The sequence below is a fragment of the Haliaeetus albicilla genome, chromosome 1 (genome assembly GCF_947461875.1).
Source record: "Haliaeetus albicilla chromosome 1, bHalAlb1.1, whole genome shotgun sequence".
NCBI lineage: Eukaryota > Metazoa > Chordata > Aves > Accipitriformes > Accipitridae > Haliaeetus > Haliaeetus albicilla.
This window is the reverse complement of record NC_091483.1, coordinates 51,420,541-51,448,153: the sequence shown is the minus strand read 5'-3', so window position 1 is coordinate 51,448,153 and position 27,613 is coordinate 51,420,541. Positions and strand designations below refer to the sequence as shown.

The 27,613-nt window shown below is 35.5% G+C and overlaps 1 protein-coding gene across 17 annotated transcripts in view; it reads left to right on the top strand.

Annotated features, from left to right (window-relative positions):
* Positions 1-27,613, top strand: part of PCM1 (pericentriolar material 1) — a 45,601-nt gene that overhangs the window by 3,515 nt on the left and 14,473 nt on the right. For 5 of the 17 annotated variants that reach the window (XM_069788992.1, XM_069788910.1, XM_069788937.1 and 2 more), the window contains exons 2-25: positions 337-455; positions 1,020-1,265; positions 2,423-2,695; positions 3,254-3,424; positions 3,600-3,716; positions 7,072-7,249; positions 10,169-10,278; positions 10,704-10,920; positions 12,140-12,338; positions 12,637-12,813; positions 13,545-13,702; positions 13,917-14,131; positions 15,765-15,919; positions 16,001-16,130; positions 16,836-16,970; positions 19,053-19,243; positions 19,797-19,994; positions 20,929-21,151; positions 21,271-21,416; positions 22,369-22,562; positions 23,745-23,928; positions 24,593-24,951; positions 25,496-25,654; positions 26,449-26,505. In XM_069788992.1, coding sequence (XP_069645093.1) covers positions 360-455; positions 1,020-1,265; positions 2,423-2,695; positions 3,254-3,424; positions 3,600-3,716; positions 7,072-7,249; positions 10,169-10,278; positions 10,704-10,920; positions 12,140-12,338; positions 12,637-12,813; positions 13,545-13,702; positions 13,917-14,131; positions 15,765-15,919; positions 16,001-16,130; positions 16,836-16,970; positions 19,053-19,243; positions 19,797-19,994; positions 20,929-21,151; positions 21,271-21,416; positions 22,369-22,562; positions 23,745-23,928; positions 24,593-24,951; positions 25,496-25,654; positions 26,449-26,505 — 4,288 coding nt within the window. In that variant the 5' untranslated portion in view covers positions 337-359. The remainder of the gene's footprint in view (positions 1-336; positions 456-1,019; positions 1,266-2,422; positions 2,696-3,253; positions 3,425-3,599; positions 3,717-7,071; positions 7,250-10,168; positions 10,279-10,703; positions 10,921-12,139; positions 12,339-12,636; positions 12,814-13,544; positions 13,703-13,916; positions 14,132-15,764; positions 15,920-16,000; positions 16,131-16,835; positions 16,971-19,052; positions 19,244-19,796; positions 19,995-20,928; positions 21,152-21,270; positions 21,417-22,368; positions 22,563-23,744; positions 23,929-24,592; positions 24,952-25,495; positions 25,655-26,448; positions 26,506-27,613) is intronic. The other 12 variants (XM_069788957.1, XM_069788976.1, XM_069788927.1 and 9 more) reach the window with 8 other exon arrangements.

Below are 27,613 nucleotides of genomic sequence, written 5' to 3'. Positions count from 1 at the left end.
AAAGTTTGTAGTGTTGTGCAGTGGAACTGTGCCAGCAGCACTTACGCTACACAGTTTTTATTGCAGCCTGAGAGTATACACAGTTATGTATTCTTCACCTTTTTGAACAGGCTAATTTAATTTTACTGCTGTAAAGGAATACTTTGTTTCTGATCTTTCAGCTTTAACAACTTTTTTTAGTAACACAGTTCAGTAAATGGGGTTTAGTTTCCTAAAACAGCCTTGTGTTTGCATTTTACAATGAGTATGTAGTTGTCATCTCAGATTATGAATCTTTAAAATATTTTGCATAAACTGATTTTAATACAGGACATTTCTTTCAACTATTTCTTTTAGAGTCTTTTTATTGATTGCTTGTCATGGCAACAGGAGGTGGTCCCTTTGAAGAAGGCATGAATGATCAGGACTTGCCTAGCTGGAGCAATGAGAGCCTTGATGACCGGCTGAACAACACGGTATAATTAATTTTATCTTTCAATTGCCATTTTATGCTGGTTGTTAAAATTACCAGGTAGACTCTGATAGTGGCAGGTAACAATGCAAAACCCTAAGCTTTGTCAGTACAGCTTTACAGGTAAGTGTCTGCAAAACAAATACAAATAATTGAGGTAGAAGTAAGCAAGCAATGAGTGTAATTCGGAGGTTGTGAAGTCTAGATGTGTTTATGGGAAGTGTTTTGGATAAATAAAGTAGCTAGACGCAAAAGCAAAGTTCTAAACAGCTGAAGAGTCTTCAGCAAAGAAGAAAAATACAATTTTAGCTTAATTTGAAATTAATTTAATGCATTGTAGGATGAAATGGGTTTAAAATTTCCTGAAAAGCTATTTTTAATTTATGCAGTGGAAAAAATTATATTTTGTAATGTGATGTTTGCTCTAGAAGACTTAGTGCATATTTTGATATTGCTTTTTATTTTTACATCTAAAATGGAAGCAAACTCTTTTGCTGAATTAAAACATTTACTTTTTATCTATGTGGATAAAAAATGGCTTTTTTTCTTTCCTCTCTTTCTCCTTAAGGACTGGGGAAGTCAACAGAAGAAAGCAAACAGATCTTCAGAAAAAAACAAGAAAAAGCTTGGTGGGGAAGCTGAAACAAGGCTTACTAATGATATATCTCCAGAATCCTCACCTGGAATGGGACGACGGAAGACCAGAACTCCTCATAGTTTTCCTCATGCTCGATATGTGACCCAGATGTCTGTTCCAGAGCAGGCTGAACTAGAAAGGCTTAAACAAAGAATAAACTTCAGTGATCTGGATCAGGTTTGTGTGAATACTAGCTCCTGCTAGAAATATGACTATAAAATTTTTTTAGCTATCTCTTAATAAATTGACATATGAATAAAGAAAGCTTTCATAAGTGATTAAGTTAAAAAAAAAAAAAAAGCTTATAGGCACCATGGGAGCCAAATCAAAATTCTGATTTTGAACTTGAGAAAATTATGGAAAGTTCAGAACCATGGCATTCCTATGCTTAAGAGCATGCTAGCTGTCTTCACTTTCTTCCTCTCAATCAGTAACAAATTCCTGTGTCCTCAAATCAGTATTTCTTACTCATCATACTTGTCTGTCACTTGGAAATATCTGTTATCTTATTCTGAAAATCTGTTCTTGAAGTGCCAGTTTGTGATTCTGAACATTGTTATCCTTGTGGATTAAGCAGAAGAGTAACATTAAAAACTTTTCCTCAGTAGAATGTAGAGAAATGTATGGCACGAATTCTTGAGCCATAACTGCTTCTTTGGGAACAGGGCACATTCATACTTCCCTTGTCCAAAACAGTGAAAAGTATGAGGGTTTAATTCTTTGGTGACAAGGCATAAATTTGTGCTAACAGTTTCAGAATAGAGGCTTGTTAATATTTGCCAGAGTTTGTTGTTATCGTGTTTGGTTTGTGAAGATTCTTTCAAATGTGAATCATTGCTTTGACTTAGAATATAGCATATAAAGACTGGGCATAACTTCCTTCCCAACTGTATGTTATGGCAACAAGTTGCTATTCAGAAGGTTCTAAAGAAAAGCTGAAGTTACGAGGTATCGTATTCTGCAAGTGAATGTGTTGCTCTTTTATTATTGTTATTCTCTCAAACGTACCTGGAGAAGTACAATGCCCTTCACTATAGTAAAGGTGGAGGCCACAGCCAAGGATGAGAAACTAAACTCTGAGTAGCTGCAGAACCCTTTTGCTTTTCAGCTGTCCTGGGAGGGTGGGCTTGCTTTCTGAAAGCTATAGGCAAAAATCACCGGCACTGTCTTTAGCTGGCTTTTGGCTAGTTAGTGACTAATATAAGGTAACTTTAAAATCAGTCTAATAATACTGCAGAACTGGTAATCCAAGCAGTGAAACTAATCGGTGTTGAGAACGTATTGGAGGGAAAAAATAAAGCAATTGTTCTTGTTTTTTGTTTGTTTGTTTATAGAGAAGCATTGGAAGTGATTCTCAAGGCAGGGCAACAGCTGCTAACAACAAACGTCAACTTAATGAAAACAAAAAACCATTCAACTTCCTGTCGCTGCAGATCAACACTAACAAAAGCAAAGATCTTGCCTCAGGTTCCCAAAAAAAGGAAAGCGGGGTATCAGTGCAATGTAAAGAGTTGTTTGGAGCTGCTCTAAGCAAGGATTTCTTGCAAAATCGTCAAGTCTCTGCTCAAGATGATGGAAGGGGAGAACCAGCTATGGACAGTAGCCAGGTATTTATATAGCCTATAAAGTCTACAGAATATTGACTCTTAGAAAGATTTTAATTACCTTGTTACTTTTCAGTGCATCTTTCTAAATTTCCAAAAAGTGTAACTGTTAAATCTTTACTGGAAATACTTATCCTCCCACTGTTCTAAAAGGCAACTTGAGGAATATGTGAAACCAAACTTAATCATGTATTGTTCTTTAGAAATTTGTTTATTGGTAGGAGAAGCAGTATTAATTTTCATCTTAGAGATGGTTCTCTCTTATACAGTTCCAGAAAATAATCTCACAGTTTAATATTTTCATATGTTAATGAGCTCAGTTCTGTTTTAGCCTATGGTGACAAGAAGCCCTGTGCTTCAGCCCCAACTTCACGCATGCCTAAATCTATCCTTATAAAAGCTGTTGACTTTCAACCAGTTGCAGAAGTGTGCTTATAGGATTGAAAGTACTAGTATGTCACCCCTTGAATTACTATTTTGCTGTTGCTGTCACCATGTCTTGTGCATTAAATACATTAAAGCTGTAGCTGAATGCATTCAGTAACTTCAGTGTCTTTACAGATTGTGAGCAGACTAGTTCAAATTCGCGACTATATTGCTAAGGCCAGCTCCATGCGGGATGATCTGGTAGAGAAAAACGAAAGATCGGCCAATGTTGAGCGTTTATCACACCTTATAGATCACCTTAAAGAGCAGGAGAAATCCTATCTGAAATTTTTGCAAAAGATGCTTGTAAGTTTGAGAACATGATATATTTGTTTCTGCACTGTAAGCTTTTTTTAGGAGTTGACCATTGATGTTTTGATGGTGCTACTGGGGGTGTTTGTTTTGATATGTAGTACCTTCCATAGTTCATTTTTACTGCCCCTTTATATAGCTTTTGATTTATGCCAATGAAATATTTCAGGCTAGAGAAAATGAGAAGGATGATGTTCGGACTATAGATTCAGCTCTGGGATCTGGTTCTGTAGGTGAGAGCACATTGCTAAACATTGATGTGCAGTCTGAAGCTTCAGATACCACGGTAAGCTGTCTTTTAGTAATTAAGGTGCTAGAAATGGAGACTTTGTTTCCGTGATTGTTGTGATAGTGTCATAATCTGCAGTTCAATTAAAATAGTAAATCCCCAAACACTCTGTTCAGGAGGTGTTCATGCATGTGTGGATTGTTTTTTTGTTTTTTTTAATATGTGGAAAAAATTAATGATTCTGTCATGACAACAATATTATCTTGATTAGTTTTTTAAAAAATCTTTAGTCTTTCTTGAAAGTAAAATGACAGGTTAAATATTTACTTTGGCAGAGCATCAACTGGTTTGGTGTAGGAAGGAATAGTTTTCTACACAGTATTTCATCTATAAGTTTGTTTCTGTTAGTGGGGAAAACTTGCTGGAGTTGGGTTAGGAGAGGGGTAGAAATGAGTATTAGCGGGCCATTGCCCAAACATGTTTCTAGTGATATGATAGAAGTATTGACCTAACACAGAAGTTTCTTTCGTTCTTTTGGAGATGAGCACCTTTTAGAAAATGTGCTCTAAATTTAGTTGAGATACGCAGACAATCTTCCTTTCTATTTATAAAAGCTTTTATATTAATGTGGTAAACAATTCTTGTAGTAGATACAAAAACTTATGTTTTACATCTTCCAATACTACTATACTGAGGAAGAGTGAGTACTAGAGAGCTGGTACTCCTTTGGCCAGTTAGTACACTGAATGTTCTACAGATGAGGAGAGTTTACGTGCTTGGAAGTAAAACAGCAGTTAAAACATTAAGAAGTTTTTTTAATAATTTTTAGCTTTGGAAGAACTCTTTCTATCCCTGTGGAGAAATTAAATGATGGACATAGAAGATGTACTTTTAATTTTTAAAATAAACTAATGGAAAAATGCAGAAAAAGACCAGTACAGTTTTTAGGAAGTATGCATGTAAACTTGCATTTTTCTTCATCTTTGCAAAATGGGGTTTAGTTGTATGTTTGGCTTTTCATTTTGCATCTAATTTCTCTGTACATGCAGCTTAAATATACTACATACAGAATGAATACTTCTAGTCTTATAAGGTTGGTTTGCTATATGGAGCCTTATTGTTACGAAGATTCCTAAGAATGACTAAAAATGTTTTTGCTTTTTAGTAGATTTTATTTGATACTAGTTTTCATTATTCGACAAGGTACAAGTGGGTAGGTTTGTAACTTAAAAATGCATGCCAAGTTGGAGCACAGGTTCAAAATCTAACATACTAAACTATTTAATAAAGGAGGTATCTTTTAGTTTGAGCATTCGGCCCTGCACTGAGGACAAACTAGGGAATTCAGCTTCACAGGAACAGGTTACAGACATTGATGTTACAGCAAGCCCTAAAGGGAAAAGTGACAGAGCTGCCCTGAGTAACAGGGAAATGTGGCCTTGTAGGATTAATAGCCAAGAACATGGATTGTCTTCAAAGGTACACTTCAAAATATTACTTTAGCCTCAAATGGGGTTTATACATGCTGATTTCCTCCCCCCAGCCCCCGCCTTGTTAACTGCTTCAAATGTATTTGTTACTTACAGTGAATGTTCCCATTTGGCCTGCTTATCTGTATCCAGCTGTCTTTTCATTGAATGAATTTTCTTTGCCTAGAGTTTTTTTTTTTCTTTAAATAGAGATGTTTGACAACTTTCCCTTCTGAAGTATCAACATTGACAGAGAAAGTACTACAACTACATATAACTCTGTACAGCAGGTGTTCTGATTTTATGTAGATGATCCTTCCAATTTTGCTGTTCTCTTTCTGGGAAAATGTATTGTAAATGTGACTTCTGGACACCTGTCATGTTTACACCAATAGTCTGCCAATGCAAATTTAAGCTAATACCATATAGAGAAAATAAATTAGAGAGTAGTAGCCTTAACTTGTTCCGCAAATGTTTTTGTATAGCTGTTTATATGAATATTTGGTTGGAAGGGGGAAGACTAAGGGGCTTGGAGTCTAAAACTTCTTTTGTTATTTGTTACCAGCTTTTCTATAGCTATGTTTGATTATTTTTTTTTCCATAAAATAAAAGGCTTAAATGTTTTGTCAAGCTTATTAGTCTAAATGTACAACTAAGCTTGAAAAATTTGCTATGTGATTTTAATTAACTCGAGCAAATCTGGTACTTTTAGATAAAGCTTGGATTATTTAATAGGTGGGCAAGACTGAGACACATCCCCTTTTTCCCTTCCTTCCCTTCATTCCTTCCTGTGTTGATTTCATTGTGTACTCTATTTTGCCTCTACTCTGCTTTTTGTATATAAAGATGAAGGGTTAACAGAAATGATCAGTGACAGCTGCAGTGCATGTTTTAGTGACACTTTGAGAAGTTTAGAATTCTGGATGTGTTCTCCTTTCTCTGCTGGAAAGTTGAGCGTTCCCTGGTACCTGGAACTAGTTAATAAGATGCCTGCTTCTATTCTGACATTTGATGCAGAATTTTTGGACTGAGAGAATTTTGTACTTCAGGAATTCAGCACTATGTGGAGAGAAGATGATGCTTTTAACTTAGTAATGTTCTTTTTAAATACTTGTCAACTCCTAACAAAAAGGAGGCAAAATTTTCCATGATTTTATCTGCATAGTGCGATAATCAAACTTCAAATAAGATCAAAATCTTAACTGTAGATGTCTCATTAAAATACTTAATTTGCCGACCATCCTTGAAAAAAAGTTTTAAGGCAAATCTCCAGCTTTTAATTAGGATAGGATGAGGGCAACAACTTAGTCTTACTACATTTTTACTGCTAAATATGCTTTTGTTCCTTCAGATCTATTTTCATGTGTTTGGAAATATAGTATAGGGGGCATTCTGTGCATGTTTTTATTTTGAAATTGGTTTACCTAAACCAGTCTATTTTAGTATCTATGGCATAAATGTTGCATACAAAACTAAACACATTAGAGAAGAATAACTGCCCAAAACATTTTGTTGAAAACTTAGAAATTTTAGGCCAGTAAATCAGTCTAGATCTTGTATTATATGTAGCTCCATAATGCTATGCCTTATCTTGCTTAGTTTACTAGTCTTATAGCTTAATATCCTCTTATATGATTTAAAAGACAGAGGGATGCTTGGGTTAGTCTTTGGGACGTGTTAGGGTAGCTGACTGGATTTCTAAAGAAAACTTAACTCCCAGGAGTGGTAACCATGTCTTGGTGGTACAGGCTTCTCCCTGTTGGATGTCTAAAATTTTTAGACTGAAAAGGACTACCGGAAAGGTGAAGTCATTTCATTTTCACCTTTTTACACTTATCAGGCTGTTTGGTTCTATTAAAGTCTTGCTTGTTTTGACACTTCTGTCCCTAGTACTCAACAAATAAATTGTCATGATTACGGTAATGTTCTTCCATATCTTGCAGGCCAGGGATCCTCAACAGGAGGCTAAAGAGGAGTTGGAGAACTTGAAGAAGCAGCATGATTTATTGAAAAGGATGCTGCAACAGCAGGAGCAATTGAAGGCTCTTCAAGGAAGACAGGCAGCTCTTCTTGCTTTGCAGCATAAAGCAGAGCAAGCAATTGCTGTCATGGATGATTCTGGTATGTGGAATGATGGTGTCTTTGATAGCATGTTAGCATGCTGATTGAATGATTAAACTGGGATTGTGGAATACACATTAAAAAGTCTTTTTTTATAATGCATTTTTTTAAACATTTACTGCAAGGCTTCTATTTCTGAAAAGAGTTGACAATGTAACATTATAAAATGATGTGGCAGCTAAAAACCACACAGCTGATTTCTGTGGTTTACTTGTAAAATCCTAAGAAGTGTGGGTTTTTCTCCTAAGATTTGGTCTACCATGTCAGGTTAGGAGTCTGCCTCTCATTTCCATCATTGTACCAGGCCTTTGAAGGAAAGAATCAGAGTGAGGTATACAGAGTCTTCTCTCACTTTCTGCATCCTTCTGGCTATAGGCAGTTGGTAGTTTGAGTTTTTGTTTGCTTTTTCATGGGATTTTTTTTTTTTGGTGGCTAGTTGCTTGACAGTTTAATAGCCATTAGTAGACCAATGGTTTAGCCAATAAAAGAAAGGAGGAAGTTGCTAGAGCAGTTACATAAGTAAATATCAAATGAGAACTCTGAAATTCTATGGAATGTGAATTGGGGGCATGATTCTGATAATAGAGCACCACCATTATGTTATAACCTTCAGTTTTAAAAGCATTCTTCTAATTGGTGTTCATACATTCCCAACTTTTCAAAAATTATCTCTGGGACAGAGACGTCTTTTTGTATCTCCTTAAAGGTTGTCAGCACAGTTGTTTTCTCAAGAGTTCAATCTTAAAAGAGAGACAGTTGTCCTTGATTTGTGCACTGCTGACATGTGAATTATCTTTTGTTTGTTGGAAACTCGTCCTGCCCTCCACCCCTCCCTAAATCCTGTTCAGTTTTCTTTGGAAATGGAGTACAGTTATGTGTGCAGTTGTAGGGAATGATATTTTTGCACTGAGCAAGCTCAGATTTAGCCTGTGTTACTATTCCATGACTGTTCCCCGTAAGAGTTGCCATTAGGCTTGATTAGATGGTATATGGGTGTCCTAGTGTCAGCTGGGAGAGAGTTAGTTGTCTTCCTAGTAGCTGGTACAGTGCTATGTTTTGAGTTCAGTATGAGAAGAATGTTGATAACACTGATGTTTTCAGTTGTTGCTAAGTAATGTTCAGTCTAAAGTCAAGGATTTTTCAGTTTCTCATGCCCAGCCAGCGAGAAAGCTGGAGGGGCACAAGAAGTTGGCACAGGACACAGCCAGGGCACCTGACCCAAAGGGGCCAAAGGGGTATTCCATACCATGTGACATCATGCCTAGTATATAAACTGGGGGGAGTTGGGGCAGGGGGATTGCCGCTTGGGGATTAACTGGGTGTCGATTGGCAGGTGGTGAGCAATTGCATCATTTGTATATTCCAATCCTTTTATCATTACTGCTGTCACTTTATTAGTGTTATCAATATCATTATTAGTTTCTACTTTTTATATTCTATTAAACCATTCTTATCTCAACCCACGAGTTTTACTTTTCCCGATTTTCTCCCCTATGCCACTGGGGGGGGGGGGGGAAGGGAGTGAGCAGCTGCGTGGTGCTTAGTTGCTGGCTGGGGTTAAACCATGACAATGGGATAGCAGTTCTTACTACAGTTAGTTTTTGTATTTAAAATAGCTTAATTTGTGGAAATATAAACATTGGTTTCTACATTTTACAAAAAGTCTCTCTTTAAGGTTCCTTGCTTTTATGAGCTCCTCTTTCTGTCTTTTCTCCTGTCCTTGATTTGATAGACTGTAGGGAAGAAGGTGGGACTAGTTAAAACTCCAGATTTTAGTGTAGGAAGAGAAGCAGAGAAGTTGGTAGGTAGAGAGCTTTTAGAAAGCTACCACAGGAGCAAAAGAAGCAAGTGTTTCCTTGTTTCTTAAATGATTTTCAGTAATTGCTTTTCTGCTATCTGCTCTGCAGCAGTAGACCTGTGATGGAATCTGCTTTCCCTTCTTTCCTCAAATATACAAAACACCATCTTGATGAGGAGTGGGTAGATGAAGTGGGTAGAAAATGGGATTACTTATGATAAATTAGATTAATTTTTTTTTAAATTCTTTGGTGGTGTTTTTACTTGTTTCACATTTCCACTTATGTCACTCTTAATAATGGTTTCTTGCTGCTGTTTCTGTTGACTGACTTCAAGATGTGGTATGTGCCAGAACTGTAGGGTAGGAAATGTAAAGATTCAAATTCAACATAGGGCAAAATAAATGTTTTAAAACTTGAAAATAGTAAAACTTTATTGTGCAGGTAACAAAGTCATGATCGATGGGGAAAATAAGTAATATTTGTGCTTGATTTTTTCTTATGAAGTGTTGGTTCCTATTTGGGAACAAAGAAAGAGTTACTTGGATCTCTCAACTGCCAGTTCTGTGTCTTACTACTGTTTGAGGTTTCAGGGAGGGGAAAAAAGCTTTCTTTTTAATGTATTCCTCTCATAAAGCTTTTTGAAGGACAAACCCCCAAGACTCTGTTTGCAGCTGTAAAGATTACAACTTATAGCAAGATGAGAACTTGGTGTCCTGTTCATTTATTATTTTAAGGAAGTAAAATTACATGCACTGTTCTTAGTTTGGCTATACTGAGTAATAACAATTTTGTTTCGAACAAGCAAAATGTTTCCATCAACCCTAGTCAACTTGGTTCCCTTCATTTTGCTCTGACCTTTTTAGCAAAACACAGAACAGACTTACAAAGTCCTTTGTATGGTTCTTCACAAAGGAACTGTGAGTTGGCTTGTTAGAATTTCCATAATGAGGTAACTTTTCAAGAGTAAAATTGGTGGGAAGGACACAACATTAAAAATAATTGCTGGATTTTAAGAGTTGCAGTATATTGATGTTCTTGTTAAACCAAACAATTTCATAAAATAGCCTTTATTTCATCACTATGGAAAATATTTACATTTCTTCCTCCTTCTGTATGGCAGTTGTAACAGAGACTACAGGTAGTGTTTCAGGAGTAAGCCTTACATCAGAGTTGAATGAAGAATTAAATGACTTAATTCAGCGCTTTCACAACCAACTTCATGATTCTCAGGTCAGTCCTTGGATTGCACTGTATAAGTTTTGCCATTGTCCGTTTTTCTTACTCTTTTGAACAGTGCAGTTAAATGTTTGTCTTGCTTATTTTGTGTGCATTTGGTAGTGGAGTAATTAGGATTTCCCCAAACTTGAAAGCTCAGCATTTTTGTGTTCCTAAGAGTTATTGGCTGACCGATCTATGCTTTCTGTCCCACAGTTTTTCATGAAAGTCCTGAGAAGTAGTTTCTGTATTGCAGTATAATTGTATATCAACTCGGTATATAATTGTGATATCACGAGAGTTTTCAGTATTAGTTTCCCTTTATAATGTTCTTGGTTCTGGCGTTGAGCCTAGCAAGCCTATAAGAGGGCTTTTTTTTTCTTACAATTTGTTTGGCTTTTTTCATAGTACTCTGAATAAAATGAAATTACTCTTTTTAGACACAATCTGTGCCAGACAATAGAAGGCAAGCAGAAAGTCTTTCACTTACCAGAGAGATTTCACAAAGCAGAAACGCTTCAATGTCCGAACACCTGTCAGATGAGAAGGTGCAGCTTTTTAACAAGATGAGAGTGTTGCAGGGTAAAAAGCAAAAAATGGACAAACTGTTAGGAGAACTTCATACGCTTCGTGACCAGCATCTAAATAACTCCTCTTGTAAGTAAATATAGGCAGAATTGTATCTTTTCAAGAACACAACTTTTTCAGTGTGCATGTTTGTAACATGGTCTTTCAGCTTGCAACTGGTTAATGAAATGTGGGTGATAAAGCTATGCTGGGGCAATATTACGTAAATGTTTTTTAATGCTGTATAAGTTTCTGGCTTAATGGAGAGCTCTACAAGTAATGATGATGAGTAGCACTTAGGTTTATAACATTATCAAAGTTGACTGATGTGATGATGGGATTTTTTTCTTCAAGGCTTGTCTGTGACACATCTGCCTTGTGGAGTGTAACACATGAACTTGAACTTTTGTATTTTTATCACGGTACATCTCTATTTATGTACTCGACACTTCAGATGTTAGTAGCTTTATGGCGTTATGGGGTTTGCTTGTCCACTGTCAGAAGGCTTTCTCATGCACTAGGCACAGGGATTTCAATCATAGGCCTTACCAAAGGAACGTAACTGTCTGAATGGACTAGAGTTTTGGCCTGTTGCTTAGATGGCTTTTTTTTCCTTAAAGTCTTGCTGTGGGCCTACTTGCTGCTTTTGCTTTCTATTTCTAGAAGTATATTTGTACTGGTGAAGTTTGTCCTACAGCTGGAAACTTCTGAGGGGTTATCACAGTGTATTCTGGTTGACATGAAAAAATGAGGCACTTGAAGCATGCTTCTGGAGAAGGGCATCTAATTTAATAGTTACATTACCATACCCCCTTCTTTCTACATGTACTTAATGCATACAATATGAACATATTTAGATATGATTTCATGTAGCTGGAAAAAGCAAATATCAAATCTCAAATCTATGTTCTACAGCATATGGATAAAAGAGCGAAGGAAAAAAATTGATAGGATTTTTCTTTTTATCATGTTGAAATGTTAAATTTCAAAAAAAGCAATTCAGCCATAAATAAACCCTTGAAAGAACACTTTGGGCGGATTCACACATGAAAGCTTCCACTTCTGAAGTTCAATAAAGCTAAATGGAACTGACTGAAGTCTTGTTTACAAAAGCTACTTATTACTCTATGCCTATTGGCATTGCATGCCATGAAACTTAAGACAAAAGCTTTTGTTCTTCTAAGAAAAGAAGTTATTAACTGCTGGTTTGTGTGTTGGTAATATTTTCTGTAGTTACAATTTAATATAATTTAGTTAAGCGGGTTCCTTTTTGCAAGTTGTTCTTATGAGCTATATTTCTTTTCTGTAGTTTTTCCTGGTTCAGGTTCTCCTCAAAGGAGTATTGATCAAAGAAGTACAACTTCAGCTGCTTCTGGTCCTGCAGGCATAGTGACTGTTGTCAATGGTGAATCAAATAGCCTGGCATCTGCTCCCTATCCTCCTGATTCCCTGGTTTCTCAGAATGAGAGTGAAGAGGATGACAATCTAAATCCAACAGAAAAGCTTCAGTAAAAGTTCTTTAATTTTTTTCATAATGTGCTTTAGTGATTTTGAGTGTTACTTTTTTAATAAGTTCTGCGTTAAGAAGCCATTTCATATTTTAATCGACTTATTTTAGTATTATAGACCATTGTAGTAAATGGTCCAAGACAGTTAAATGAGTTCAGAGCTTCAAGCAGAATGTTCTTACAGCTAGGAAAATGGCAGTAAACTTTTAAGAACTTTAAATTATATATATGCTTTTCAACTCTACATAATTTGATTAATACGACAAAACGCATAGCATATTCTTCTTTTTCTCCTCAGGAAGCTTAATGAAGTTCGTAAGAGGCTGAATGAGTTACGTGAGTTAGTTCACTACTATGAGCAAACATCTGATATGATGACAGATGCTGTGAATGAAAACACTAAGGAAGAGGAAGAAACAGAAGAATCAGAAAGTGATTCTGAACAAGAGGATCCACAGCCTGTTACAAATATTAGGTTATCATATTTTTTGTCATCCTGAATCTTTATAGCTAAGTTGTTGTAGGTTTTGTGAAGCAATACATTATTTCAGTCAACCAGAAGTAACTTAATTCTGTGACTACATTAATTTTCCAGAATTTTAAATTTGAAGTAGCTTTCTTATACAGATGATTAATAATGAACTTGTCCTTGGTAATTTATTTATACAGCAAATGTAGATTAGATTGGACATTTAGAAAATCACTATAAGAGACTTCAAAATCTGTAATTCCTTTGGGTTTAAGCACTGAATTATGTGTATGGAATTCCACTAGAAGGTTAACAGGCCTAGACTGGAGAATTGGAATAAAAACAAACTTCAGTTTTTAGAGAGGCATTTAGAGCTTTAGTCTAACATGGCAACTGTGTGCATCAAGAATCTTCACTGCAGAAATGAATACTAATTTAGCTGTTAATTATATACAGCTTTTGTAATATAGACATATACCTTGAAAGCCTCTTGTATTGTTGTAGATCTAGCAGGGATAATTCATAGCTGCTTCTGATTGCTATAAAAAAAAAAAATCTGTTGGAGAGGTGGGTATTGAGAAATTCCAAATGTCTGGACTGATTTTTATATGGGGTTGATTATTTTTTTTAAGAGTCAGGACACATTCCTATAAAAGCCTGTTAATAAAATGGCTGATGTAAAATTCCATCGATATCGGTTCTTAAAAGGTTAACATGAGTAATGTATTTTACCCTAGAAACCCTCAAGGAATCAGTAGTTGGAGTGAAATAAATAGCAACTCAAATGTACAGTGTGGTACTAATAACAGAGATGGAAGACATCTTAATACAGACTGTGAAATAAATAACCGATCTGCTGCTAATATAAGGACTCTAAAAATGTCTTCTACTCTAGGTATGTTCTAAAATTTTGTAATAATTTTAAGTCTTTAGTGCAAATACTTCTGGTAGCCACACAGAATTTGGGAGAACCTTGTTTGATGAGCAAAATGTTCAAGAGTGTAATCATTAAGCTGATATTTTTCTAATGTCCAGTAATTATAGCGTACTTCAGAATTTCAATAATGTGTCATTGGTACTGTTTTGTTTCTTCCTCTCCCCACCTCCAGACTGTCATAATAGGGAGGGTGAAAAAGACATCGACCTACCCCAAGGTGAAGATGATGAAGTGGAAGAAGATAGAGTTAGTGAAGATTCCATATCTAGTCACAGAAGCAGCCTGGGTGATGCTGCTGGTGATGCTGAGTTTGAGCAGAAGATCAATAGGCTTATAGCTGCAAAACAGAAACTTAGACAATTACAAAACCTTGCTGCTATGGTGCAGGTATTTTATAAATATAAATCTGTGAGCAAAAATGTAGCATTCATTATTTCATGTAATGTATAACTTTTAATAGGGGGAAAAAAACTCTGCTTAGTGTAACATTTAAAATGACCATTTTTAGGCTGGAAAAAAGAGATACTGTTTAATTTTTCTGAAGTCAGAGGTGATACTTCTGAAGTTCAAATCTGGAATTTTTTGGGGGGATGCTAACCTAACAGAATAATAGCCTTAATGCTTAACCTTAGCACTGGATTACAAAATATGAACCAAGAAGTCTAGTATTTTTTTAAATAGTATGGATCTATATTTTTAAGCTTATAATGAATATTCATCAATATTAGCGTTTGAATCCTCAGTTTTGCAACATCATTCAATCTGAGGAAAAATTACTTGTTTTCAATTAAAATCTTCAGATGTTGGAACATGTTCGAGTTGGGGTATTTTTGTTTGGGGGCAGTGGTTTTGGGTTTTTGTTTGTTTATTTAGAATCTTGAGGGCTAGCTATGAATTAGAAAGTATTTTTAATTTAGAATATCTCATGCTAATTTAGTGATGTGTATTAAAAACATATTTTCATGTATCTAATGTCCCTACAGAATGCTCACATTTGAACACCATCTAATGTAATGTCTGCATATTGAATACACATAGGTGTATCAGAAATGTAAAGGCTTTTTGAGAACTCTAAAATCAATCTCAATTAGAACATATGTTTTACAATAGCAACAGTATAAACACTATATTGTTATTTGAAGATTATACTGCTATCAAAAATTTCTCAGCATCTGGATCAGTGTTGGTTTTTATCATCACTATAGAGATGTTAACTGTACAGTGGTATAAATCAGAATTAGAGATGATACAGCAGCTTCCTTAATAAGTAACCTAATTAATGGCATGTCTTTAATCTTTCCTTTATATTTAGAAGGCTTGTATCTGTATGTACTCAGTAATGGTACTGTAGGTCTGCATAGCTGTGTCATACTTGGTCACTGATGATGATTTCTCCTGTTCAGCAGGTTCTGTATTAAGAACGATCATGTTGGAAAACAAAAGAAATGGTGGCTACAGCTTTGACATTTTCAATTTAAGTTGAGAACTAAAAATACAAAAATTATGAAAACAAGAAAAGTGGAATAGAGAACCATGTAGAAGACTGTTTCTAAAATATTTTAGATTCAACTTTGAAGAGTAGTTTTGTTTTTAATTTAAGCTGTTAATAGTAATATTTAACTTCATGACTACAGTAATTAAGTAGTCTTGTTCACCTCAGTCTCCTTCTATTCCTTTTTTCACCTCCCCCTTTGTTTCTTGACGTGCCTGTGTGTTTCTATCCACTCATTTGTAGGCATAAAATACAATTCAAGTGGTTTATGCTTCCAGAATGAGGCAAGTTACCTTGCATTTATAGTGGAAGTTTCAATAGTGTGAGCTTTATAACTTTAAATTCTCTCATTAATTTATCTTAAAGTCGTGGTGCCATGAAGATGGTGACTTCTCAGTTTATGATCTGAACTAAAGATAAAGCTAATCAGACTGTTTAATCTTGAAAAATTAGTTTGACAAGCTAAACGTGTTACATTTTGTGTATCAACTTGAAAATAGTTTAACTGCCTTTCTGACATCCTTTCAGGATGATGATCCAGAACCTCAAGCAACAATTGCAAATGCACCTAATATTGGTGACTTGTTTTTGGGTGAGGTGGAAGAGACAAAACAACAACCAAACAATGTCCGAGCTAGTACCAACAAATTACAAAAAGACGTAGAACTAAATGAAAAAGCAAGGTATGCCTTTGTCAAAGGATAGTAGAGTCATGTTTTAGGCAACTTCTTGCCAAGTAATATGTGGATAACTTACTTACACAGAGAGAAGTTTTATGAAGCTAAACTTCAGCAGCAGCAACAGGAGCTTAAGCAGTTACAAGAAGAAAGAAGAAAACTGATTGAAATTCAAGAAAAAATACAAGTGTTACAGAAAGCTTGCCCTGACCTTCAAGTAGGTAGAATGTAGTTCTTCGCTTTAAGCTGTTGAGCAATGAAACATAAAATACCTATAAAAATACTATAAAAATTGGAAAAAACTTAAAATTGGTAATACTTGTATACTGTAAGCAGCTGGACTTCTAAGCCTAGAGACAAGCTCTGGTTATCTCATCCCACTGTAGGTTCTTGCTCAGTGATTGCTGTATCAAGCTCTAATTTCACTGTAGTTTGTCCTCAGAAGCCTTGATATAAAGTCTTCAAAGACAGAGAACCTTCTGTCTTATTTTTAGCCTGCAACTTGTCTGTCCATACCTCCTAGTCACTGCATCTTCACTCCTCTTTGTAGTCATTTGCAGGGTCTGTTATTTTGAAACAATATTGTGTCTTGTAATCATGATCAACATTTTGTTGTACTCAAACTTAACTGCACAGTGCTGTACTGTTTCTCTTACTCTTTGAAGATTAACTTTTTTCTATGAAGTGAGTAGTAAATTATCAATACTGTGCATCTACAGCATTATGTAATACTACATTACATAAAAATATTTTGTTGATTCCTGGCTAAGTTCTGAAATAAGTATTTGGCCTTGATTCGAAAATTCCTTTTCACTGAATACTAATTCTCCTATCTCATCAAGCCTGAACTGTGTTGGGTTTTAACAGCAGATAAGTTTTAGAAAGCTATTCTACTGTTTTGCCATTTTGTTTTCTCTTTCAGTTGTCAGCTGGCCTGGGTAACTGCCCAGCAAATAGGCAGACTTCACCAGCAACCTCAACTCCAGCCATGAATGAGTGTAACACAGCTGGCAAGCCTTTACTTGAATTTGATGAATCTGTACCAGTAGGCAATGAGGTATTTCATACTTGATATTCTGTGACTTAAAAATTGTTTAGAGGAAAAAAGTTGTAGGTAAGTTGGATACATTTTTAAGTACTTGGCATGGGGAGTTGAGTAGTGCCATTTTAACGAAGTGTGTATACCTTTTTGTTTCATTTCTGGAAAGAAGTAAATGTTGACCTGAACTGGCAAGAGATCTTTCACCAAATATAACAGCTGTTGCCAAATATTAATGTGGAAGTTGAATGAATTTTCATTTTGTACTGTGAACGTTTGATAGTGTATACCACAGGCAAGTCATCCCTGAAGAAAACGATGGCAGTATTTGAAATGTAGTTTATCTTCTATGCATATTCCTTCCCCTTTTCACCCAAAATTCATGTCTTAATGATGTGGATATTACTCAGTCTTTCTGAAAATTATGCTAGCATTTGTAGGGGTGGAGGGATTTGTGATTGTTGTGGTTTAACCCAGCCAGCAATTAAGCACCATGCATCTGCTCACTCATTTCTTCCCCCAAGTGGTATGGGTGAGAGAATCGGAAAAAAACTAAAACTTGTGGATTGAGATAAGAACAGTTTAATGGAACAGAAAGGAAGAAACTAGTAATGATAATAATAACAATAGTAAAATAACAATAATAGTAATAAAAGGATTGGAATATACAAAACAAGTGATGCACAATGCAATTGCTCACCACCTGCTGACTGATGCCCAATTAGTTTCTGAGCAGCGAACTTGCCCCACTCGCCCCAGTTTATATACTAGGTATGATGTCACATGGTATGCAATACCCCTTTGGCCAGTTTGGATGACCCCTCCCAACTTCTTGTGCCCCTCCAGCCTTTTTGCTGGCTGGGCATGAGAAGCTGAAAAATCCTTGACTTGTTGTTAAGTAATATTTAGACTAACTGAAAACATCAGTATTATCAATATTTTTCTCATACTGAACCCAAAACATAACACTATACCAGCTACTAGGAAGAAAATTAACTCTATCCCAGCTGAAACCAGGACAGTGATGAAAAGTGTTTCCTGGCTAGACTAGATATCAGAAACAAATATCTGAAAAATACCTTTTTTAATAGACTTTTCTCTGAGAGTTGCATCAGCATTCTTGTAAATTTTCCTTCAACAGTTTAGGTGAGGCTGATTGGGCAATGCCTGTACTGTTGTCATTGAAAGCCAAATTTTCCTTGTCCAAGAGGAGAATTTCAGAACTTTGGCATCTTCCAAATAAGCATTATAGGACAACTTGTCTCTCTTCACTAAATAAAAGGTCTGAATTCTTCCTGCTAAAAAGAAACTGTTTCTAAAATGAATGTGCTGATGCAGTTGCTAATACTCTACAAACAGGTTGGGTTATTAATTATCAAAATATGTATGGATTTTTTGTTGGAAAATGTCTTGGCTCCAGCACCACCAACTAGTTTAGTTGCTTTCAGGCTTGAGAACGTTGTCACTTGCCTGTCTCTCTTAAGTCTGCGTTTTCCAGTCTAGTTCACTTACACAATTGTTTCTGTATGTTAGGCTTTTATGTTGTGCTGTTTCTGTGTTTGTGAAAGTATCTTGCCATTTGTGCTTTCACTGTATCTAATTTAAGGTAGCTAAAGGCCTCTTCCTACCTGTACCTTTCCCTTAATGTGCTCTGTTGTAAATCATGGCTTCCTTAAGTCTTGTTCAAACATACACTGCTACTTGAAGTTTTTGTTGTGTCCTCTACTTTGCCAATTATTTCGTTGATAACAGAATTTTCAGATTTCTCCAGACGGTCGTATTCTGTCATGCTACTTAAAGAGCTAACTAATAATGTGTAAATTATGTGATAAAAACAGTGTTAAGTGACACAGACACTGTTTTTCTTAAAAAATTCTGTCCTGTAATGTTTAATTACCTTCTTAGATTTTGCGGTATTTGGGATAGATCGTGGATATGGGATATATTTTGCAGCTTTCTGTGGTGTGGTTTCAGTTACAGTATAATACCAATGCCTGAACAAAAAGTTATCAGTGTAGTATCAAATATTGAAATTTTAATGTGCTTTAGATTGTATGTTTTTTGTTTATGTTCTAATGTCTTCCATTTTACTGCAAACAGTTATGGTCTGAGATGAGAAGACATGAGATTTTAAGAGAAGAATTGCGACAGAGGAGAAAGCAACTTGAAGCTTTAATGGCTGAACATCAGAGGAGGAGAGAGCTCGCAGAAACAATATCTACTGTTGCTGCATCTGTTAAAAGTGAAGGATCAGAAGCTCAGCGTACTCCACAGCAGAGTAGGACTGAAAAGTAAGAACCCGAGTCAGTGGATGCTTCTGTTGTTTAGTGAGATGTCAGTCTTGGGGCAGTTTCCTGTTTTCATCTGAGCACTGAATGTCATGATGTAACAGAGCAGTAAATTAATTTCTTGACTTCTAAAGTGACTGTTAGTTGGCAACTTGCCAGTTTTATGGGTCTTCCCAGTATATTTAGTCTCCCCTACTCCATAAATGGTGATAAACCACCTAAGGAGTGGAGAATGTGTGAAAAATGCCAACTGCTCAGAGTAATTTTTCTTCATCTCTACACCATTTATAACAACAGTAAATTAGTAACTTTCCAAAACAGTAACTTTAACTATGCCCATATCAGAAGAATACTAGTTTCATTTTGCATTGGTGAGATATTTAAATTAATTTTGGTGCAGCTTGATTAATTGAAGATAGACAGACTTGTAATTGTCAACAAATTGTTTTATTAATTTGTCATAAACTAAAAAAAAAAAATACTCTTCCCTTCCCAAACACCCCCCCCCCTTTTTTTTTTTGTCGTTCCCCCCTTCTCCCCCTGCAATGTTCACTAGGACAATGGCTACCTGGGGAGGTTCTACCCAGTGTGCACTAGAGGAGGAGAATGGAGATGAAGACGGTTATCTCTCTGATGCAGTTGGTCAGGCAGAAGAAGAGGAAGAAGATGCGTCAAGTTTGAATGACAGTTTCTCTATTTATCCCAATAACAACATACCAGATAATGCATATTTTGTTAAAGAAAACAAGGATAGGTTAGTGACATTACTTGTTGATCTGATCCTTGTCAGAGTATATTTGGAAGGGGTGGAAGAAGCATTGCATTAACTACAAGGCATCCTTTTACAGCAAAGTTAAATTTCTTTCTGCTTGCTAGGGAGCTGTGTGCAGTGGCACTTTCTTGTCTGAGTCTCTGTAGCTGCAATGCGTATAACTAATTTGATAATTTCTTCTGTTTTCAGTCATATTAAATGTTTGCCATTGAGCTCTCTAGCTGCGTTGCAGAAGCTCCTTATATTCCCATGGTTTTTTATCAGCTTAAAAGATAACTCGTGTAAAATTTTTGCCATGATATTGATCAGTCTCTTCAAAAAAAAGTAATTCAGACAATTAAACTAACTCTGAAATTTTTGCTTTCAAATTGTTGGCTTTTGCAACTTTGAAAACTATTTCTGATTAGATTTTTTTTAATTGACATGAATATTTTTAACTCTTACTTACCTGATTGATTTCCTTAATAAGCTTTATATGACTAAATGAAGATGTCATGTTGAAAATAATGTATATATCTTCAATTGATTTCCTCTGTTTTTGATACCAAAGTAATTTTAGTAGATAGTGGCCTTCTAGTCAGGAGCTGGGCCTCTTAATTCTTAGCATATTATGTTGGTGGCTTCTATTTTCATCTGAGTACATATTATATATCAGCAATGGACGATACTAAAAGCAAGATCCAGAAACATCCTTAGTAATTCTTTTTTGACAGGTGTTGCCAGTTGGGTGGCTGTTATTTTCCATTTGTTTAGCATAACGTTGGATTGACAAAATTGCATGGGTGATTAGCTGGCACTGTGACAAGTGAGTTGTTGGATGTACAACTGAAACACAATTTGAGTAATGGAAGTATCATTAGAAGAAGGTGTTTGGAATGTCAGCTTTTGCCTCATTCTTCCTTTTCTCCCTACCCAGGTGGAAAAATTGCCGTCCTCTTTCAGCAGATGGGAATTACCGTCCATTGTCTAAGGCCAGGCAACAGCAAAACATAAGTATGCGACGTCAGGAAAACCTTCGGTGGATGTCCGAACTTTCATATGTGGAAGAAAAGGAACAATGGCAAGAGCAGATCAATCAGTTGAAGAAACAGCATGAATTTAGTGTCAGCATTTGTCAAACTTTGATGCAGGATCAGCAGGTAGATCTGAAGAGTAGTTATTTTGCTATTCTTACCTTGTCTTCCCCCCTCCAAAATCTTTGCAGCAGTAACTTCTGGTTGTGGTAATTTGGTCACTGTCATGTGTTTTCTTTCCACAGACCCTGTCTTGTCTACTACAAACTTTGCTTACAGGCCCTTACAGTATGATGCCCAATAATGTTGCATCTTCACAAGTACATCTTATTATGCATCAATTAAACCAGTGTTACACTCAACTGACTTGGCAGCAGAATAATGTCCAAAGGTTTGTTGACTTTATTAGTGTTTGACTGGAATTTGAAATGTTTCAGTAACAGAGAACATGGTTATGTGAATAAAAGATCACAGATAATGGTTAAGTATGAGGTTATTGAACTTCTGAGTTGATTACAAGCTTTTGAAATTGTATACAGCATTTTTGGTTGGGTTTTTTGACCACTGCTTTAATGCCTTTGAGATTGTTCTTTTTGAGTAATCTTTAGTGAAGAGAACCAAAAGTTGGCATCACTTCCAAAAATCTGTTGTGATAGCTTTATTTGGCTTTTTTTGGTTTAGACTTGCTCTCCTTGAATATGCTTTTATGTCTGTAGTCTTTGCTAGACTACCTGGCAAGATTCTAGATTCTAATGGTTATGGAAAGATGGTGGAAAAGCTTTTTGTCCTTTCTTAGTGTTGTCAGTCAGAAGTTGAGCTTGCTTATTCTCCATTTGGATGTACCACTTTTACCTTCTGAACAATGATCTTTTAAAAGATATAATAGTCATTTTAATTCATTGTATTAAAGTTCAAGCTCTTTATCTCTGTTTTGTATTTGGCAATTGGTATATAGTTACTGGCCTCATAATATTTTGAAGTAGATTTAGTGCCACTTCTGCAAATATTTTGTATCTTCAGTTGTTTCTAATTAAGTTTCCTTTTCAGCCTGCTTATTTTTTTAGTATCTAGTCAATTTTTTGTTGTTCTTGCAAGGATGTTTAACTTCTGTAAATGTGATGGCTAGTACAGAGTGGTTGGTTATAAAACTGTTCCTGTCTGTTGCTCAGGATTAAATACAAGTTGTTTTTCTTTCTTTGAGGCTTATTTTTTTACTAGCAGTTCTTTACGTACATTACATGGAGCAGGTGAAATAATATGAATCTCAAATTACTTGAGTGAAAATTTACAGCCTTCCCTTAGCATTCCTCCCCCCCAAGTGCTTATTTTTCCTTGTTTTCAAGGTTGAAACAAATGTTAAATGATCTGATGCGCCAGCAAGAACAACAACAGTATCAAGAGAAGCCATCAAGAAAGGAGAGAGGCAGTAGTGCACCACCACCTCCATCTCCTGTTTTCTGTCCATTCAGCTTTCCTCCACAACCTGTGAACCTGTTTAATGTACCAGGGTTTACTAATTTTTCTTCCTTTGCTCCAGGTGAGTATTACTACAGGTGTGAAAAGTAGCACGAATTTCAAAAATTTCTGTTCCTTCATTTAATTGAATTCTTAATATGAATTTGCTGAAACTCTGTGACATTTCCTTTATATTGAAATGGTCTTAAACAGTACTTGCACAAGTCCGTATTATTCTAGCAGGAGTTTCTTAATGTTTATTGCTGAGCAACTGTATATTTTGACTTCAGTATAAAAAGCAAGACTTCGTCTATAAGTTGGTTATAGTTGAAAATACCCACTCCATAAAGTTAACGTTTTAAATGTTCTTCATCCAGTGTGTGAAAAGTAACTGACTAAGTGAACCCTCTAATTTTAAGGTGGCACTTGGTAATTATTTCTTTTTCTTAGAACTTCCAGCACTTGTTTTTGTTTTAAATGCCTGTAAATGGAGCATGTTCCTAATTTTTTTTTCCCATCAGAGGTATAGAGTAACTGTTGACTTGGATACAGTGTTCCTCTAATCTTATTGCCAAGTCTACTTCTACTGTTGAATTTGAAAGGGAAAAAAATGTAGGTATTTTACTGTATCATTAAAAGTTGTTAGAGCTGTCTTAATATATTTCATCCTTTTCAGGAAACAAGGAAATAGGCATAGACCTAGATTGTAGCTTTCAGATTCTAAAGTCTGTTTTCTGTTTAAGAATACATTTTAAATTATATGGAACCTGCATGGAAGAATAGTTATGTTCAATTTGCCACTACTATAAAGATTCTGAAGTTAAAATAAGTATTACGAATTTATGACTTCTTTGGCCCTACGAGTTTCATATTCCAGCTTTACTGTTGGAATTTTCTGGTCAATTTGATGGTAGTTGAAGTATTGATAAAGTCTTCATGCAGAAAGAACTCTGCCTTTTTTGGAACTGATGTCGTTTTTACCTTCAGTTGTAGGAGCTCTTTACTGGGGTTTCTTGAAGTACCTTCATCTCCCCACTGATGGGATTGTAGTGGCATGTGTAGTATTTAGAAATGTTTGAAACCTGTGTGTAAGAGAAATTCTGATTATTGCAGTGCTTTCAGGATGAAAACAGTTTTTGCTTACTTCCCCACTGTATTTTTTTTGCTTCATAATTTTATGTTGCCACACAATATGTCTCAAATTTGACTTTTATCACACAGATAAATGAGGTAATATCTTCTGACTCTCTTGTTTACTTTGTAGGTATTAACTATAATCCAGTGTTCCCTTCTGGTTTTGGAGATTTTGCACACAGTATGTCCCCACACAGCAGTGAGCAGCAGCAGCAAGAACACCCTCTAGATCATAATGCTTCTGGGAAAACTGAGTATATGGCATTCCCCAAACCTTTTGAAAGCAGTTCCTCTAATGGAGCAGAAAAACAAAGGTATTTAATGTCACAGTGCAACCCTCCTCTAATAATTTTTCCTCCCTTTTCTGGGGCTTGTGGGATTTCATCATTCTTTTAGGGAATTTATTGTAATAGGATTACAAGATGACCTTTACTTCTGCAGTTTCCAGTTTAATTTTTTTACTTTTTTCAGTAAAGTTTTCTGCTTTTCTGTATATTAACTAATGTATCATTTCATGAATATTTTAAGATCAAATATAGTGTTGGAGTGGTTTTGTAATACTTCTTGTAAGTGGAGGAAGATTTCGTTTCCATGTTTTTTGAAACTGTTTGAATAACTATAGCATGTAATTTCAGTGAATGCTTATTTTCTGTGCTACAGTAGATTGTAATGAATGTTTTAAGAAATGTTTTGTCCTATAGTACTATTTAAATGCAGCAATATATGCATAAGTATATTCAGGTTGAAATTGGTGATAAATGTGAATTTCTTCAGATGTCTTCCGTTTTCCATTTGGAAGGGTTCTCACTAGATCCTCCCCCCCCCCCCCCCCGCAATGTTCAGTTGATGACTAAGTAGCTAGGGCAGATAACTAGCATTATGGATAAAGCTCTTTTGCCTGGTAATGCATGCTGTTTCTATCTGAGAGACTAGGTTATGATATATTGTGGTCTGTCTTTCTTTTTTTCTTTCTGACAGAAGGAGTCATAGACAACCTGAAGAAGAAATGGAAAAAAGATCAACTTGGCTTAATGATAGCCAGGAACTGAAAAAAGATGATCAGTCTCAGCTGAAATCGGGTTTTGCAGTTTCAGTACAAAACATTGCTTCTGGTCATAAAAATCAGTCTGATATGAGCAGGAGAAGAGAGTTTGATGAAGAGTCTTTGGAGAGTTTTAGTAGCATGCCTGATCCTGTAGACCCAACTACTGTGACAAAGACATTTAAATCTAGAAAAGCATCAGCGCAAGCAAGCTTGGCATCAAAAGATAAAACACCCAAATCGAAGAACAAGAGGAAGAGTTCTTCTCAGCTAAAAGGCAGAATTAAAAATACTGGTAGGTTGTAAAGTAATCTTAGATACCATGGCAAACTCAACTTGGATTATAATCATTACATTCCAGAGAATTTATTCTCCATAAATGGTACCTATAAGAATGAAAATAAGTTATTGAAATATGAATTAATTTTACATAACATAACTACGTAAGGTTTTTTAGTATTTCAGTAAATAAAAAGCATAACTGATTAGGACATCATGATTTGAATGGATAGTGGATGCAGATACACTAAGATTTGGAATAAGGTACCAGGAGGATCTTCCTTTTCATTATGTCTTCATCTTCAAACTGGATGACTTGCTGAAAGATGTGCTTCTGTAAAATACTGAATGAGAAGAGAGGGACAGTACCAGCATGTATACTACTGTTGCAGTCATTGAGGATTTAGTGCTACTGTATGGCTTCAGTGTACAGAGGAAAATTTTTGGCTAGGAAACTTCATTGGTGTTTTGCGTGTTTGAAATTGCCCTTGAACAAATTTTTAAAAATAATAAAACATTTTGTAAACTTTTTTTTCTTCCTTTTCATTCCCTCCCATTAGGTTATGAAAGTGCAAGTGCTTCTAGCGTGTGTGAACCCTGCAAGAGCAATAAAAGCAGACACTCTGAAGAGGTTGTTCATGCAAAGGTGTTCAGCAAAAGGAATCGGGAACAATTGGAAAAAATAATTAAATACAGTAGATCTACAGAAATGTCTTCAGGTATTCTTTTCTGAACGTCAGTAATTATTTTGTGAACTTCTCTGAGAAAGGACCTCCACACTTAGTGGCTGGTGTATTATTTAAAAGCAGTGTATTATGACAAGAAGACAATACTGTATATTTAGCATGTGGATATTGCTTTTTAATTTCTAAGGATGCTGTAAACATAAAAGCGTGTAAAAAGTTGGGTATTGGTTGCTTTTGGGTGTTTTCTGTAGATTAGGTACTTGATTACAATAATTTAGAAACAAACCTGTTACTGTAAAACAAAAACCTAGCCAACCAGAAACCTCACCCATTTGTTGATGTTTTTATGGAAAGTAACTGCAGAACAGATGAAACTTGTTTAGCGTTTAAACTATATCATATACTGCATACATGTTTTCCTTCTATTCATGCTTAAAGGAGCTCTATCAAATATCATTCAAATTCAATCTTATAACATCACATAAACCCTTACATTTTTGCCATCTGCACTGCTTTTCTTGCGTCTAGATCATAAAAAAATTCTCTTCTGTGTCTTTTTAGGTTCTGCCAGTATCTTTTTGTTTGAAAGATGCAGAAATTTTAGTCATTGTAGCACAATGTACAGCTTTGTCAATGTAGCTGTGTCCACACTAAGAGCTGTTTATTGGTATACGAAATAAACTTCTACAATTAAGTTTTCACAATAAGCAGCTTTGATGTGGTTTGGATGACTAAGCAGTCTTCCTCCTGCTGTTTTGTATAGACCCTGTCTTTATTTCTGGTGCGCATTTTTGTGTTTATCACTGTCTATCCCCACTTTCCTACAGCGCATGCTAGGAGAATTCTGCAGCAGTCTAACAGAAATGCATGCATTGAAGCGCCAGGTAATGCATTCACTGCTTAGCTTCAACAATGTCCTATTACTTTTTTTGTTTCTTTAGCTTGGGTCCTATAACTCAGACTGTTTAGCAGATGTTCAAAATTAGTACTATTGCACCACCTTCTCTATGAACAAGGCAAGAGAAGTTACTTGTAATTTGCATGAAATGCAATGATACAAACTACTTTGAATTATAATTGTGAAGAATGTGCTTATCATGTTCTTGGTTAATCACAATTACAAATAGAAAATATGCAGGTACATTTAAAAGCTATTATTGCATTTTATTAATGGGGAAGGGAAGCGATTTCTGGTGTCTTATTAAAGGTTGAAAAAGTTTGCCTCTATGCTTAAAAAGACTGGAAAACTATTTGCAGATAACCAAATTGCACAGTAACATTTGCTCTATATGCTAATAACTTCATTACCTTGTATACTAACAAATATGCATCTGTTAAACTAAGCTGAGTTTTCCAAATTTAACTTTTTTCCATTCAACACTTGCCAAAGTATGTATGTAATGATTTAACTGTTGTGATGCAAGGATAGTCCTTAATTTTCAAAGGAATGGGAGACTTATTAGGGAACATGTTGTCTTCTCATACGTCTGTAATAGGGCTTAAGGGTAGGAGGTTTTATGTGAGCCTCAGAAGCGATATTAGACATGTATGAGAGTGTAAGATTTATGCTTGTGTGGGAGGTATGGGAAGGAGTGGCTTTCTTGAATTCAGTCTAGAGCTTTCTTAATGTTGTTGCTTGTGTGGCAAAAGTGTGGACTACTTGTATTACATAAACTTGAGACCTTTGGCTGTCTCATTTGAAATGTCTTAAAACTCCATTTTCAGTATTGAATACCTATTCTGAAAGCAACATTGTGGTGTGTGCGATATTCTCTTTAAGAAAGACTACTTTCTGAAGGTATTGTTCAGAATTGTAAAGAAAATTATTCCAATGAATGCTTTATATTTTATTTCATATATAAAGGATTGCATTAAGTATTATTTCAGAATGTTTAAATCTTTGTTGCCCTTCAGGAAAGGAGCAAAATTTAAGAAAGCAGCTATATAATGGAATCTACAATGATAGAGGTACGATTTGTGCACCTGTAATGT